Raw genomic sequence first — 15,329 nt, 5'->3', positions numbered from 1 at the left:
TCTTTGAAAATTCATAGAAAATGCATACCATGAAAAAAACTACACATGGATTTCGAAAACTTTTCTCACAAGATAAACTCATGTTATAATTCTGTCGTGCCACACACTTTCTGAAGTCCTCTCGTATCGTACATTCCAACACATCACCACTGGAGTGTAGCAGACTAGCTGCTGAGGTAAAATAACAGCGGGACATGCACACAAGCGCGCGCACGCACACACACACACACACACCCCACCCAGGCTGTAAGAAGCCAGCATCACTTCCGCTGCAGGGTTCCTTAGACCCTCGGGCCGAGGTACCTTCGTCCAAGCCGTTGAGGACCTCGTTGAGCTCGCCCTCGGTGTGCTCGCAGCAGTGCTCTCTCCAGCTGTCCCCATTCTCGCTGCGCAGGACCACCAGCTCCCGCTCCTTCCCACGGAGGGCCGCGAAGTGAGGGATCTCCACAATCACAGGCCTGCAGAGGCAGGGCGCTCAGTGTGGACGGGCTGCCCGCAGCAAGACCAGCACCTCAGCCCTGTCTGTTGCAAAGTGACCTGGAATTCTCCTCTTTCTGGGGATAGGGGCATAGCGGCCACCCTCAGGAGCCCTGACTCAATGGTTGCACCAAGGCATTCCACCTCGGGCACACCCCACAGGTACACGCTGCTACCTGAAGCCAATGACACGTCCCTTTGAGTGCGTGTGGCATTCTGGAACTTCTCCTTTGATAAATGTAAGTATAGCATGTGTAACCAAAAGAAATGTACATGCATGTCTTTGACATGTGCCAGTCTCCTGAGACATTTAATACAAGGTGCGAAATGACAAAATGGCTTAAAAGGGAAATGGCTCGTGTGCTGCGTGATCTGATGTGCTGTGGACGACGAGACGTCGAACAGCTGGCTGCGTGTGGACTAAAGAGCCATGCACTCACAGTCCCGCTCACTCTCCCTCCATTCAAGGACACAGGCATATGCACACAGTGGCCCTGGCCAAGCCCCCTCTGGCAGCCCACGTGTGTGCAATGCCTGTCACATTCAGGGTCCAGACATGCACTGTCCTGCTGTTTTAGGTCACATTCGACCTCCGAATAGATGGAGGTGCTCAGCGTTTGAGTCCAGGTTGCTTTGATACAGACTCCAATCCATCATAACATCATAACTAGCACAGAGTACACTAGGCAGAGTTCATGCTTAAACGAAAATGAAGGTCACAGCACTTTAAGGGGAAAGGTATAAAACATCACTCAAAAACAAAAGTCACATATCACAGGGTCAGAAATGGTCCACTAAAGACAGGTTATACGGAATTGAAATCATAGAGGGGCATGTCATGGCACAATGACAGAGAGAGAGAAATCATATCGCAGAGGAGGAGAAGAATGGGGGCCAGCAGCCATCAATTTGCTTTAAGTCGCTCCTACCCAAGGAATTTGGTTCCAGGAGGCCCCAGCTGAAGGATGCGGCTGACCAAACTCTCTCCCTCATTAAGTGGGGGAGGAGCCGCTGGCAGGTGGAGCTTACTGAGGTCCGGAGCAGCAGAGGGAGAGAGAACACAAGTGAGCTTCAGACGTTGCCCACAGAACCCCAGCGTCGCGGTGGCCACGGGTGAGCGGGTCACTCCGAGCTTGGTTCTGCCCCTCCATTGGTCACAAAGAGTAAGAACCAGGACCCAGAGTGGACAATGGAGGCGCGTCTGTGCCAGGGAGCACCGGCCATCGGACCTCTCCCTGCCTGCGCACGGCCAGGGCATAGCCATAGGGAAGACGTGCACTTCGCCAGGAGGCAGAGCTGGGGACCTAACAGAAACTGCTCTGTTCAGAGGCCGACTGGTCTCGTGGGTTGGTTGGACAGACTTGAAGATTATTAGAAAGCCTAAAACTACCTGAGCATGAAGGGTGAAAGTCTGGTTCAGAATATGAAAGTAATCACCAGGGAGTGACTCCAACCATAACAGCATTTTATAATGCGACCCAGAACTTCGCAGGCTCCTTCTGAAGCCTTGGTCTGACAGGAGGACAGAAGAGGGGGTTTCTCTCACCAGGAAATACCACACTCCCGTTGTCAGTTGTGAACATAATTTGGAGCAACTTGTTAAGAGTTTGCTCCAAATTATAAGGCTTCAGAACACTGCCTGAGTTCTAAGCAAGAAATTGCCTCCTCGATCTGACACGCAGTGGGGATTTATCCCAGTTTCTCACACACCAAGACTTGCTATGGCGAGACTTAAATACAATTGATTTGTTTCAAAATGTTTTGAAACTTGTCCCCTCCAAAACTTCACCCTTTTGTCAGCTGTCAACAGTAGTTACTCATTTGTTGGCACGCTGAGAGGCCACTTATATAGATCAGCAGCCCAACAAACAAACAGAAAGAATAAATGCTAATTTCTGTTCAAAATTGCTAAAATGAGCATGGGGGTAGCTGGTCTAGATTTTTTTCCTCTAATGCACACTGTGACTAAACTTCCTCTCTCATTTTAAGGCTCAAGGTAGCAATTTTGACAACAGGAAAAACAAATCACATAGACTCAAGTTTTAGATACTCTATAAAGGGAAACTGCTTTCCCAAGTGAAGACATGCCTGTTTCTAACTACACAGACTTGAAATGTGTGTGTGGAATAGAGCTGTGTTTTCTTTATGACTTTATCCAGTGACGTCTCAGCTGAGAGACAAACATCTAACACTGGCTGAAACTCACGACTCACACTGGGGTCTTGCTGCTCCGACCCCCCCTAAAGCTAAGAATAACAATCACCTCACTAGCACCTTAAACAGAGGCATGCAAGTGGAGCCAAGCCTTGAGGTGTGTCTTTCAATTCTTAAAAATTTCATAGGAGCCAATCTTTTTTTCAAAATGGTTTTACGTACCTTTTTCCATTCCGTCTAGAGATTTCACGTACAGGACACAAGCTCATTGGAGACTAAGTGGGAGGTTTATCGGAAACCCTTACCCAAGGAACTGAGCACCAGAAGGTCCGACTTCAATCAGGCGACTGGCTAGGCCTTCTCCTTCCACCATCGGCGGCATGGTCGCCAGTCTATGGCGCTTGACCAGGCGGCAGGTGACGCGTGTCGGGGCGGTGCACTTCCGGGGCGGAATGATGATCCGGAGACCATTGTGCCGGCACCCTCGCATGGCACCACCTCGGGCGTCCACCATGAAACTGACCAGGAAACTAAAAGTTAGAAGAGAAGGTCAGATACGTTACAAAATACCAGAGGCAGATACACAAGGTTTGTTTGTCAATTTTTTGCATCACGCTTTATTCCCAAACTATCTCCTTTCTTATTTAAGAGCATGGTAGTGAGACATTTCTTTCCAAGAGTCATTTTACTTTATAGCAATGCCTTTGTTGCTGTTTGGTCACTGAGGTCTTCATTTTGTATTATTTTCCTCTGTCACCAAAGAGAAATTGTGCTAACTTTTTTCAATAATGGATATATTAAATATAAACTGTGACTCAAACATATGTCCAATTAATTTTGAAGTTTAAGGAAATTACACTCAGAAACTGAGTTGTCTGCAAACACAGAGACCCCCGCTTCCTTGCACACGTGTTCTGAAAAGCCATATGCTGAAGTAATAGAGCAGAAGGAAAACTAGACTGCAGCTTTCTAAGTTAATTCAGCTTGACTTTTCAAAGCTGCATCTTGTAGGTCACTTTCATATGATTCTCTGGCTCATGAAAATTCAAGCTCAAGTCCACAGTCCACCCTGCCGCAGTATCTCCTTAGCCAGCAGGTAGGTTTTTAAACGACTATGTCCTATCACCAATTTGCTGAGTACAATGCGCTTCTTTTGTGTCTGTTGGAATCTCTCTGCCATCCCATTCTAATTAAAACAAGGGTAGGGTAGGCGAGGAGACTTCCCCTCTGTCCTGATGTGGACAGGTATATGCACATCACGGTTATCTCCACATCAGAGTAAACTGAATGTGGAAAATCATAGTTAGTAATTTAGAAGTCTCTACTATTTTTGCTCCTTTTCTGCCAAGGTCATGTTGAGAAAAGGGAACTAGACTCCAAAGCAAGCAGGTTGTCAAAGTATAGAAGGTTTGTCATTACCTTTGAAGCTGCTGCCTCTCAGAGCACCTTAACAGATACCGATCAGCTTAGTTTGAATGCTTGTCGCTTTTCTAGTAAAAACACTCGTTAAAGTCTTTCAGGAACTCAGTTTGTCAAGGAGCAAAAATGAAGCCAAGCAATCATATTGCTGTCTTTACATACAGAAAGGTACACTGTGTTTGCTCCTACACAAATTACAGTAATGTCTTACCCAATTTTCATTCATTTGTAAGATCTTTAAACTAAAACAGGAAGCAGAAAGCAGCATGCAGGTGCATTACGCATCTGGTCACAGCTTAACCAGTGGCTGTACCAGTCGCCACACCTACATGCTGCTTCCATGACATTAAAAACATTGATGGGTTATTTCATCCAAGTAAGTTATGGGATAGAAACTCAACACCTCTGTTATTTTTAGACAAAGGAAAACACCTCAGCACCTTCTTCGTCGTGGAGCACAGAACTCAGTAGGCATGCTATTAAACAGAAATCCTACTGCTAGTCATGACCGGGGTGAAGGGCCAGGTGCCCATGGGAAGCACGGCATGCAGTTGAGGCCAGGGTGCCCAGTCCTTCCCACATGCAGGAGCCAGGCCAGGCCTCCATTCACACCAGCCTCCAGTGCTGGTAGGGGTAGACACTGGGGGCATCACAGGCCAGCACTGAGGGGTGGACACTCCTGGTCACTGGAACACAATGAGACGACGTTGGCTGTGTTTTCACTGTGAGTGTGCTGTGAGTGTGCTTTCTCTAGAAGGTTGACTTTTAAATGTATTATGGCTCAAAAGATACTCTTCTAGACGGGCCTAAAGGCTTCTCTTCTATTTTATTATTCTCGAGCATGATATGTATGTTGATTTATATTTTAAAAAGTAGAAAAGCCTACTTAATTTTCAACCAGTGCTGCTTCCGTTCTTACTGCAACATTTCTGACTTACCTAATTAAAAGTAATACTTCCTTTTGTTTTCTTTGTGTCTTTTGATTACTATCTCCACTGACTCGAACTAGTATGCAATTATGATAGCACATCTGTCTAATGTTATCAATCCTCAACATTTTTATACCTTTCAAAGTCATTTAAGGATTTTCCACACTTATGTGCCCTTCTTACGCGTCCACACTGTTTATTCCAGTGACATGTGCAGCCCATGGGGATCGAGGGTCCACCAAGGACGGGCAGCCATCTTCTGGTCTGTGCTCTGCAGCGTGAGCTGATCTAGCTCTCAGCCTGTTTGAGTACATGTCAGGACACTCTCACTGTCCCTTTTGAAAACTTCCTTTTGCTCTTGCTTGTTCATTATTTTTTACATCCTTTTCATGCTACTAAAAATAGGGGTGAGCAAAAAATCCAAAGTTCAAATCTAATAAAATGAGTAACTTCATTAGTCATGAAGACAAAGACTAAAGACAGGAAAACTGGAAGCACTCAGCTACTGACGCTACGTGTAAGTTAGCTTACCAGGAAGTATTTATGGCATTACAGATCTAAGAAATACTGTTTAAAGAGTGTTCCAAAATGTTAAGCAAGTTGGAAAAATTTAAGGTAGCCATACGCATAATTCATAGAAAAAATTAACTTTCTAAATAAAATTAGCTTTGCATTTTTATCTAGTAACTAAAGGAAATGACACAGACCTAACAAAAAATGACAAGCTCTAGTGAGGAAATTTTTCTTTAAAAAGAGAGAAAGAAGAAAATAAAAGATGTCAAGAAAATAAAGCAAAAAATCCAAAGTTCAAATCTAATAAAATGAGTAACTTCATTAGTCATGAAGACAAAGACTAAAGACAGGAAAACTGGAAGCACTCAGCTACTGACGCTACGTGTAAGTTAGCTTACCAGGAAGTATTTATGGCATTACAGATCTAAGAAATACTGTTTAAAGAGTGTTCCAAAATGTTAAGCAAGTTGGAAAAATTTAAGGTAGCCATACGCATAATTCATAGAAAAAATTAACTTTCTAAATAAAATTAGCTTTGCATTTTTATCTAGTAACTAAAGGAAATGACACAGACCTAACAAAAAATGACAAGCTCTAGTGAGGAAATTTTTCTTTAAAAAGAGAGAAAGAAGAAAATAAAAGATGTCAAGAAAATAAAGAAAGAAATAGGGCCAGCAGGTGGCCTGGTGGTTAAGGGCCTGAACTCACACATGGCTGACCGTGGTTGGAGTCCTAGACCCAGTAGCTTAAAAATGATGCCAGGCACACTTGCATGTGTGCCCAAAAATCCCAAGAGAGTGAAAGAGAAGGGATTGCAGTGTGGTCATCCACAGGAGTGATTTTTCACTTTCTCTCTCCCTGTCTGTGTTTTGTTCTGAAGAGCATGAGCACCCTATGGCAAAAACCTAAAAAAAAAAAAAAAAAAAAAAAAAAAAGACAAAGTAAATAAAGATTTAGAAAAAAAGATAAAAGGGAAAAATTGGAATACAATGAAAGAGCTAAATATTTACAGTCAAAATTAATAAAAACTTTATAAATCTAGCAAGAAAATATTTTAAATAAGTTAGACTCAAATATTGTAACTGCCAAGTAAACAACTAATGAAAATGCCACGTTTACGGAACTGCGTACTATAAGAAGCCCTTCCCTTAAATAAGGAGCAGGGGTGATGAGATGACATGCACATCCAGTTAATCCCCATCCTTTATAAACTGGGTCAGCACTTGAGTATCTTCATAAATAACATTAAGAATATCAGAAAGTGCCACTGTCTGGATAGGCAGTAGAATTAAGGAGTATTTCCTTTGAGATATATAAAACAGCTACAAAAAAATGCAAGGTGAGGACCAGCTGGCAGTGTAGAGGTTAAGGTACCGATTACACTTGGCAAACTGTGGTTTGAGCCTCAGCCTGGTGGCTTAAACACATGCTGGGCACGTGTGCACGTGTGCCCAAAATCCTGAGAGGAGAATGGAGAAGGGATGGTGGGGTGGCCATCCCCACTGGGGCTGCTTATGCCCCCTCCATCCCTCCATGCTCAGTCTTTCTCCCATGAGCACATGTACCCTCCAGCAAGTTAAAAAAAATAATAATAACAAAGCAAGTTGCTTACCTGTGTGCACAATGAGGAAAAGTGAAAGATTAGAAGGTATGAGCCAAAAGACGGGTGAGTGCACACAGCACGGCTGGTTAAATAATGTTTTTCTCAAGTTTCAAGAAGATTAAAAATAGACAATATAATGCCTGTAAAACCTAGAGATGAAATGAGTTAGAGTAAAAGCATGTCATTGCACACATATGGAGGAGACGGGATGTGGGTGGACGCCCAGCTCTGCCCTCTGTGGGCCGTGCCTGTCCAGAAAATCCTACCCTCTAAGGTGATGCTGAGATTTAAATCATGTGTGGGCAAGGCCGAAAGAACTTATGAATGCTCGTTCTCATTATTTTCCTTCCCCTATCCCCAAAGGATTTTACATATTTGGAATGTCATTAAAATGATAACAATAATACATAACCTAAAAAAATTAAATGGAGAAATTAACATTTACTGAGTACCTGCAATGAACCTTAACTGTGCTTAGTAGTTTAATAGGATGATGGGAATTTTATTAGTTTATGAGAGCCACTATTTAAGTAAGATATTAACAAACTGTTAGCGCAGAGCACAGCCTGAAGCCGCCAGTGCCACACTCCTCCCTGGGTCTGGGTTCTCCTGTCTGGAATCATTGCTATAACCTTGGGCAGATCACTTAGCACCTTCAGGTTTGTTTCCATTTGCTCATCCACAAGAGACTTTGCCTAAATAAACTCTGGGTTGCCTCTTAGGGTTAAAATCAACATTCAGCTGACTGTTAACTGGACTAGGAAACCTAATTAAATGTTCCATTTAAGATCATTATAAGAATTCCTAATTAAAAAATGAACTACCATTTTTCCAAAAATGTGTATTATTTTTGCTCTATACTTAAAATAGCTGTTTTATTTGTAAAAAAAAAAAAATGTGTACACACTGTGAACATTAACTTGAGACAGTATAGACCAAAAAAAGTCATATAACACACTTGTCTTGAAGTGCATATTTCCCAAATGAAATTCAGCAAATCATGCAAAACTGAAACTCTTACTGATGTTTTCTAAATTGTGAGATATAATGTTACCACAATTAAAAAAAAAAAAAAGAAAAAACAGAAGCAAAAGCGATCCACTATTATTATGCGACTCGCCTGAAAACAGGCAATCTGATTAGCTAGACAAAGGCATGCTTCAGAGGAGGGAGAAGAGACAATGACAAGGTCTTCGGAATCCTTCATTTACATTTAATTCACCCAGGACCCTGGGGTGGACCAAGAGGAGCCTGCGGCATTCAGAGTTAGTTACAGGGAGAAGGGTGGGGCGAGATGGTCAGGGCGCTTCAGTGCTCCCACATACACAGCCAGGGGCCTGGGGCAGACACCACATCACTGACCCTGGAGCTGCCCTGGGAAAGGATACCTGGAGTCCTAACCCCCAACCCACTCTTAATCCTCCAGATTCCATAAACTGTAAACTGATGGAAAATGGCTTTGAAAAAAGTGGCTCAAATTTGTTAAAAATCACCAATTACTTATCAATTACTATGCTTATGTAGAGAAAGATAATGGTGTTTTAAAGAAAGTAAAAGAATGGATATAGAAGTTTTCAAAAATGGGAAAACATGGCTGCGTTATTTATAGACTGACCATGTGGAATATCGGATTGGATAACTGCATCATGATCCTATCATAAGCAGATCAATAGGAACTTTAAAGACAAATGTATTAAACAACATGAAATAATGGATTTTTTATAAAACTGACTACAGTCTTTCTTAGCACAATTTCCAAAATATCAAAAGATTGTATATACAATCTTTCAGCCTTTGGCTCACCTAGAATGTAACTGGGAGAAAAAACCTTCCCAAGTGCTACTTAAAACTATAGCTATTAATAAAACTTAAAAATAGCTTAAACAATTTGCAAACTGCAGGGAATAGCATTTTCCAGCCCCACGGAGCAGTTTTTCATCATAGAAATCAAGACATGGAGACCCATGACCAACAGAGGCAGCCCCCACTCATTCTGGACAGCTCCATCTAATTTTCACTAAAATTCAAAGTACCACTTGCTCTTCAGCACAGAGAAAAGGTATTCGGAGCAGCCATGACGTGGAGAACATGAGCCTCTCTGTCCCTCTGGCTAGGTATCTTTGCACTAAAGCTCCCCGAGATGGGGTGTCTGCAGGAGTCAGCAATGGGGGGAGGAGAAGGTGCATCTCCACAGAAGGGCACGCGAAGTCACCTGCTGTTGTCACGATCGAGACATGGAGAGGCACGGCTGCAATAGAACAGATACTTTAGCACGGAGAATGGGCGGGCAAGTGAGAGATGAAGAAGGCAGCCAGACATGACTTTCAACCAAAGACAGTCTTCTATACCAATGCAGTCCCACTGGGAGGGAGGCGGGCACAGAGCGCTGGAGCTCTCTCAGTGCTGAGGGGTTCCACCAGACCAGGACTGCAGCCTCATTCACCACGGCTCGTGGGGCCCTTCTAGTATGAGCGTCCACAAAGCCATGAAACATCAAAGGGTGTTATAATGAAAAACATAAAGTCTTGATGGATATAGTCTTGATGCAAAACCTTTCATTCTTATTCGTAATACTTTAAATATAATGATAATGCCCTTTGGGGCAACCATAGAAGAAATGCAAATAAAAAAGGCATAATTTAAAATACAGCTTTAAACAGTCATATAAACCGTAAGACAGAATAGGTCATGTTAATTACCTACTAGCAGTAACAAATGGTTGTAACCTTTTTTAAAAAAAAAAAAAACGAATATATTTTACTTCTATGTGCTATCTTCAAAAAGTTGACAGAAATGCATATCAAAAAATCTATGCATGGATTTAAAAATATCTTGCACAAAAATAAACTTGTATTTTAATTACATTTTTCCACAAACTTTTGAAATGTTTATATGTTTCCAATACCTAGCACTTTTTAAAAGACTAACAAAAAACAAATCCCAGTGCTTTTTCCAGACTCCTGTCCTCTTCCTAAGGTCTAAACCCCTTTTCCGTCCGCCCTTCCAACCCATTCTCCCTTTTGGTCTTCCTTTCTCTAAGCCCTGTCTCAGCTTTCCTACAATTCACTTGTTTTTTTGACTCCTGGTGACATTTAAAAAGCATAATATTTAATGGGCCAAAAACCCAATCTTACAAAACAATTGTTTTGCTACTTATTATTAAAAAATAAATAAGTAAATAAATAAACCCTTTCTTCATTCAGAAGATCTGATCTTTAAATACCTAAGATCCCCAGGGTGATATGAAATGTAGGAGTGACTAGTAACCGACAGGCACTCGGAGATTTATGTTGTCAGATGAAGAGCAACGTTGACCCCCTTGCATTTCAAATATTCAGTTATTTGAACCACTGTCTTCAACATTCTTTAAATAGACTATTTTTTTTTCCTTTTTTTGGAGATGTTTTTGCTATAGGGCGCGTGCACTCGCCAGACAGGCAGAGACAGAGAGACAGAAAGCGAGAAATCACCCCCGAGGGGGGATGGCCACGCCGCAATCCCTTCTCCTCCATTCTTTTGGGATCTTGGGCATGCATGCACATGCGCCCGGTGTGAGTTTAAGCCACCGGGTCCGGGACACAAACTGCGGTCGACTACATGGGAGCCCAGCGACATAGCCATTACGCTAACTGCTGGTCCCTAAGTAGACTATTTTTTAAATCAGTTAAAGGTTTATAGCAAAACCGTCTTCAACATGTTTTCATGAAAGAAGCCCTTTAAAAGATTGCTTCCTTATGAAGCTCTGACTTCTGTAGTATTTCGTAGCACAACATCCTAAATTGATATTTATTGATGATACTTGGCTATTGTTAAAACACTACAACATAAAGACCTTTGGAATAATAGTATTTAGATGACACTGGCCATGAGGTACAGACTCCACAGTGCCAAGGCCACACCGGAGGCCCCAGGCTCTCCAGCTGGGATGGAATATGACATGAAGACATTGTAGAGCACTGCTTCTCCCTCTCTCTCAGAAGAAATAAGTAAACTTTAAAATGTATTTAAAATTAGTTAACAAACTAGTTACTGCTAGGAAACTGTGCTTCACACCCGCTACTCATTTTACTGATGTATCGAGGACCTGCGAAACCCCAGTGCCTGCCCAGGCTTGCTGGGGAGCCCCTCAGGGGTAACAGAAATAACCCTTGGGTAGAGTCTGAGTCTGTTACGATTCTTTAAAGAACAACAGAAAACACTACTATTAGTCTTTCAGTCACCAGATACTGGCTATATTTCATTTCCTTTTCTATTTTTTATTTTTACTTTTTAAAAAATCTTTTATTGGGTATATTTGAGGTTTACAAAATGTTATGATATACAGAGATATGTCTATTCTAAAATGATAGATCTTAGACATTGGAAACAGATGAGCACTTTGAAATTTCAGTTTGTGGGAAAATTAATTAAAGTACAAGTTTAGCATTTCTGACAACTTTTTTTTTTTTTTTTGGAGAGGTTTTTGCCGTAGGGCGAGTGCGCTCACCAGAGAGAGATAGAAAGCGAGAAACCATGCCCCAGGGGGGATGGCCACGCCGCAATCCCTTTTCCTCCATTCTCCTCTCGGGATCTTGGGCACGCACGCACACGCACCCGGCATGAATTTTAAGCCACCGGGTCCAGGACGTGACATAGCCATTACGCTAACTGCTGGTCCCTGACAACTTTTTGAAGATAGCACATAGAGGTAAAATAAAATCACCAACATAGCTCCCTGGAAGAAATGGAGTCTGCTAAGTTTGCTTGTTTTTAGGGTTCTCACTCTGCAGGGTCCTGCCTCAGCCTCCCAGCAGGTCCTGCACCGCCACGCCTTCCTCTTTCCTTGCAAGGTCTTGCTCTGCTGCTGGCGCCAGCCTCGGGCTTGACACCTCCTGCCTCAGCCTCCCCAAGCTGCTGGGCAGCAGGGGCACGTAGCTGTGTCTGGACTTCAGGGTAGACCCAAAGTTGGACCTGGGCTTCCCTCATGGGCCCTGCCTCAGATCAGTGTCAGCAGCGTGAGCCTCCACGGCAGGCCGCTGGGTCATGTGACCTCAAACCCTTCTATTAAACCTAATAACACAGTCTGCTGAAAATCAGTGGCAAGCACTTAGAAAGCTGCATGTATTATGCCTTCAATTTTTTTCTTTTTTACATTTTGGGCAGATTTCAAAGAGGCTTAAGAATTCACCCAATTAGAGAAACTTAGATCTTCAAAAATATAGATAAAAGTTCCTGCTCATGAACCTTGAATAGCATGAATGAAATTATCAAAAATTATTGTTACATAATATGGTATGATGAATTTCACTTACGTATATTAATATCACAGTGGCTTTCAAATGCCACAGAATAATTGAGTTTTTCATTGTAATTACCCATCCTAGTAAAGTCCTCTGTTACACTGTGTTTGTTCAAATAGTATACTATTCTTTTTTTTTTGAAGAGGTTTTTGCTATAGGGCGCATGCACTCGCCAGACAGACAGAGACAGAGAGACAGAAAGCGAGAAATCACCCCCCAGGGGGGATGGCCACGCCGCAATCCCTTCTCCTCCATTCTCCTCTCGGGATCTTGAGCACACACGCACACGCACCTGGCCTGAGTTTAAGCCACCGGGTCCAGGACACGAACTGCAGTTGACTACATGGGAGTCCAGCGACATAGCCATTACACCAAGTGCTGGTCCCTGTTCAAATAGTATACTAGAAACACTAATCAGTGATAAATTACTTGGCTAAGGAGACAATGTCAAACACTATCACTGCGAATTGAACTGCCCAGGCCCTGTCTTCTAGAAGACCCACAATGCAGGACGCTCTGACCTGTGCCACGAGGCCGGGCCATGCTGCTTGACTGGTGTGAGAGCTGGGTCACGGGTGCGAGGACTGTGTAATAAAAACGGGTGTATCATAATAAGTATTTATTTATTCCAGGCAAATGTCTAATTATTTTTAAAAGCACTTCATCTTTAAAACTCTTGGGACCAGTAGGTGGCATGGTGGTTGGGGCACTGGATTCCTACATGGCTGACCACAGTTCAAGTCCCTGACCTGACGGCTTCCTTTTTCACTTTCCCTCTCTCTTTCTCCCGCTGGTAAAAGTGTGTGCCCTATAGCAAATCAAAATAGTAATAATAACAATAATAATAAATTAAATTAAATAAATACTTCTAAAAATATATTTTATGGGACTGATACTATTACACCCACCCTACTAGTAATTAAACTGAAGCACAGGCATTTTCACAACTATGTCCACACTCATATTGTTAGGGTGTGGATTTCGATAGGTGTGACTCCAAAGTACACTCGAACATCAGGTTTGTCTGTCTTCCACAGGGCAGTGTCTTCAACTTTAATAACAACATAAAGACCTGTTCTCACAGGTGGGGGCGAGCTGTCACTCATACATTGGGTCATCAGGAAAATCATGATGCAGTTTTGTCTAGAAATGCATAGAAAAAATACATCATGACTTCCGATGACGTAGTATTTTCCCTAGGGCCTGGTGCAATGTGTGTTTCCATGCAGAGTTAAGAGACATATGTAAAGAATGTATGCCTTGGGGCCAGCAAGGGACGTGGTGGTGAAGGCATGGGACTTGCACGTGGCTGTCCAGTTTGAGTCCTGGACCTGGCAGCTTGCTTTCGCACTTTCTCTCCCCACCCCCACCATAAGCATGCGTGCCCTGTAACAAATTTAAAAATAATAATGATGATGATAAAACTGAAAAAAAAAAAAAAGAATGAAAGCCTTAGTAAACGCAAGAAAGAGCAGCTGAGAGAAGCAGGACTGCATGGACTAGCTAGGCCTCCCTATTGGTGAGTAAAGCAAAGCTTTTCTAAGCAAAGTTCTTCCTCCTAACAGTTTATAGAATATCCAAAGCATTGGTTCTTAGATGAAATACCAGCCCTGGGCTCTGAGACTCTGGTGTGGTCAGTTGGGGCAGAGGCCTGCATACTAGCACTTTCTACGGCTTGAACGTGATTCCAACATGCAGCGGGTTAACAATTATTTAGAATCTGAGATAAATGTTTTAAATTCATAGGAAAACTTGTTTTTGGAGACTACTGTTTTTAAGGATCACCTTTATCATTGAATATTATTTGTCTGTTACAAGTAATCAACTACAGTTACTTATTGTGAATCTAGTCTCATGAAATTGATACATACACTGATTCATACACTGGGTATTTTACTGCCAGCAGTAATTGCAGAAGTTCTTTAAAAAACTCCTTCTTAATGTAACTGAGTTATGTTGAGAACTGAAGTGTTACCACACCACTGACCTTTTTCTTTCTCCTTACTTCTGGTTGTTGAGAATTTTAGTAGCAGAATGCAATGTTATTTTTAAAAAATAATTCTTACCTGTGAGGTTAAAATTATCTCATTTTATACTTAAAACTATATAAGCAAATTTGGATAAGGATACTATTAAGTTTTTATGGTACCCTGAATAACTCTTGCATCAAAAACTACCTTTTACTTATTTAACAAGGAAAAGAGAATTACAAACATTTTCAATATGTATGTAACTAATTTTAAATTACACATGCCATTATTTAGTAGAATATTAGACTCAGAAGTTCAAAATACTTAATTGAAATATTTTCAAATGCTTTTCTAAAAGGAAACATTTTAGAATAATAAAAACAAGAAAGTATTCATCTCTCAAGATAGTTCTGCAGATTATGGATAAAAAGTTTGAGGTAATAATTTAAAACAAAGGATTATGTTTTATTACATAAAATATGGGTAGAACTTTTAAGATGTGAAGACTGCATTTTATTACCGTATTATCTAAAAGTACTATTACATAAGGAAACAACAATCGAAAACGTCAGACCAGCAGGCAGCATGGTGGTTTGAGCGGCTGGATCTCGTGTGACTATCCAAAGTCCAAAGTCCCAAAAGAAGGGAGAGAAGGTGGAGAAGGGATTGCAGCGTGACCATCTCCCATGCAGGGTGCTCTCTCTCTCTCTGGTGAATACATGCACCCTATAGCAAAAATTTAAAAATATAAGTGAATAAAAGAATAAAAATAAGTAAAGGGACCAGTAGATGGCGTAATAGCTACATTGCTGGACTCTCATGTAGTAAACTGCAGTTCAAGTCCCGGACCCAGTGGCTTAAACTCACGCCGAGTGCTTGCCCAGGATCCTGAGAGGAGAAGGGATTGCAGCGTGGCCATCCACCCCGGGGAGTGATTTCTCGCTTTCTGTCTCTCTGTCTCTCTCTGTCTTTCTGGCAAGCACAC

The 15,329-nt window shown here is 42.0% G+C and overlaps 1 protein-coding gene across 30 annotated transcripts in view; it reads right to left on the bottom strand.

Annotated features, from left to right (window-relative positions):
- ANK2 (ankyrin 2) overlaps positions 1 to 15,329 on the bottom strand; it is a 333,322-nt gene that overhangs the window by 53,789 nt on the left and 264,204 nt on the right. For 14 of the 30 annotated variants that reach the window (XM_027765833.1, XM_027765842.1, XM_027765837.1 and 11 more), the window contains 4 exons: positions 9,308 to 9,343; positions 2,937 to 3,161; positions 1,407 to 1,505; positions 304 to 458 (listed from right to left, as the gene is read on the bottom strand). In XM_027765833.1, coding sequence (XP_027621634.1) covers positions 304 to 458; positions 1,407 to 1,505; positions 2,937 to 3,161; positions 9,308 to 9,343 — 515 coding nt within the window. The remainder of the gene's footprint in view (positions 1 to 303; positions 459 to 1,406; positions 1,506 to 2,936; positions 3,162 to 9,307; positions 9,344 to 15,329) is intronic. The other 16 variants (XM_027765858.1, XM_027765841.1, XM_027765855.1 and 13 more) reach the window with 3 other exon arrangements.

Source organism: Tupaia chinensis, unplaced genomic scaffold (assembly GCF_000334495.1).
Source record: "Tupaia chinensis unplaced genomic scaffold, TupChi_1.0 Scaffold139767_1, whole genome shotgun sequence".
Lineage (NCBI taxonomy): Eukaryota > Metazoa > Chordata > Mammalia > Scandentia > Tupaiidae > Tupaia > Tupaia belangeri.
Note: the sequence above shows the minus strand (reverse complement) of the source record. Positions and strands in the feature narration are given on the sequence as shown.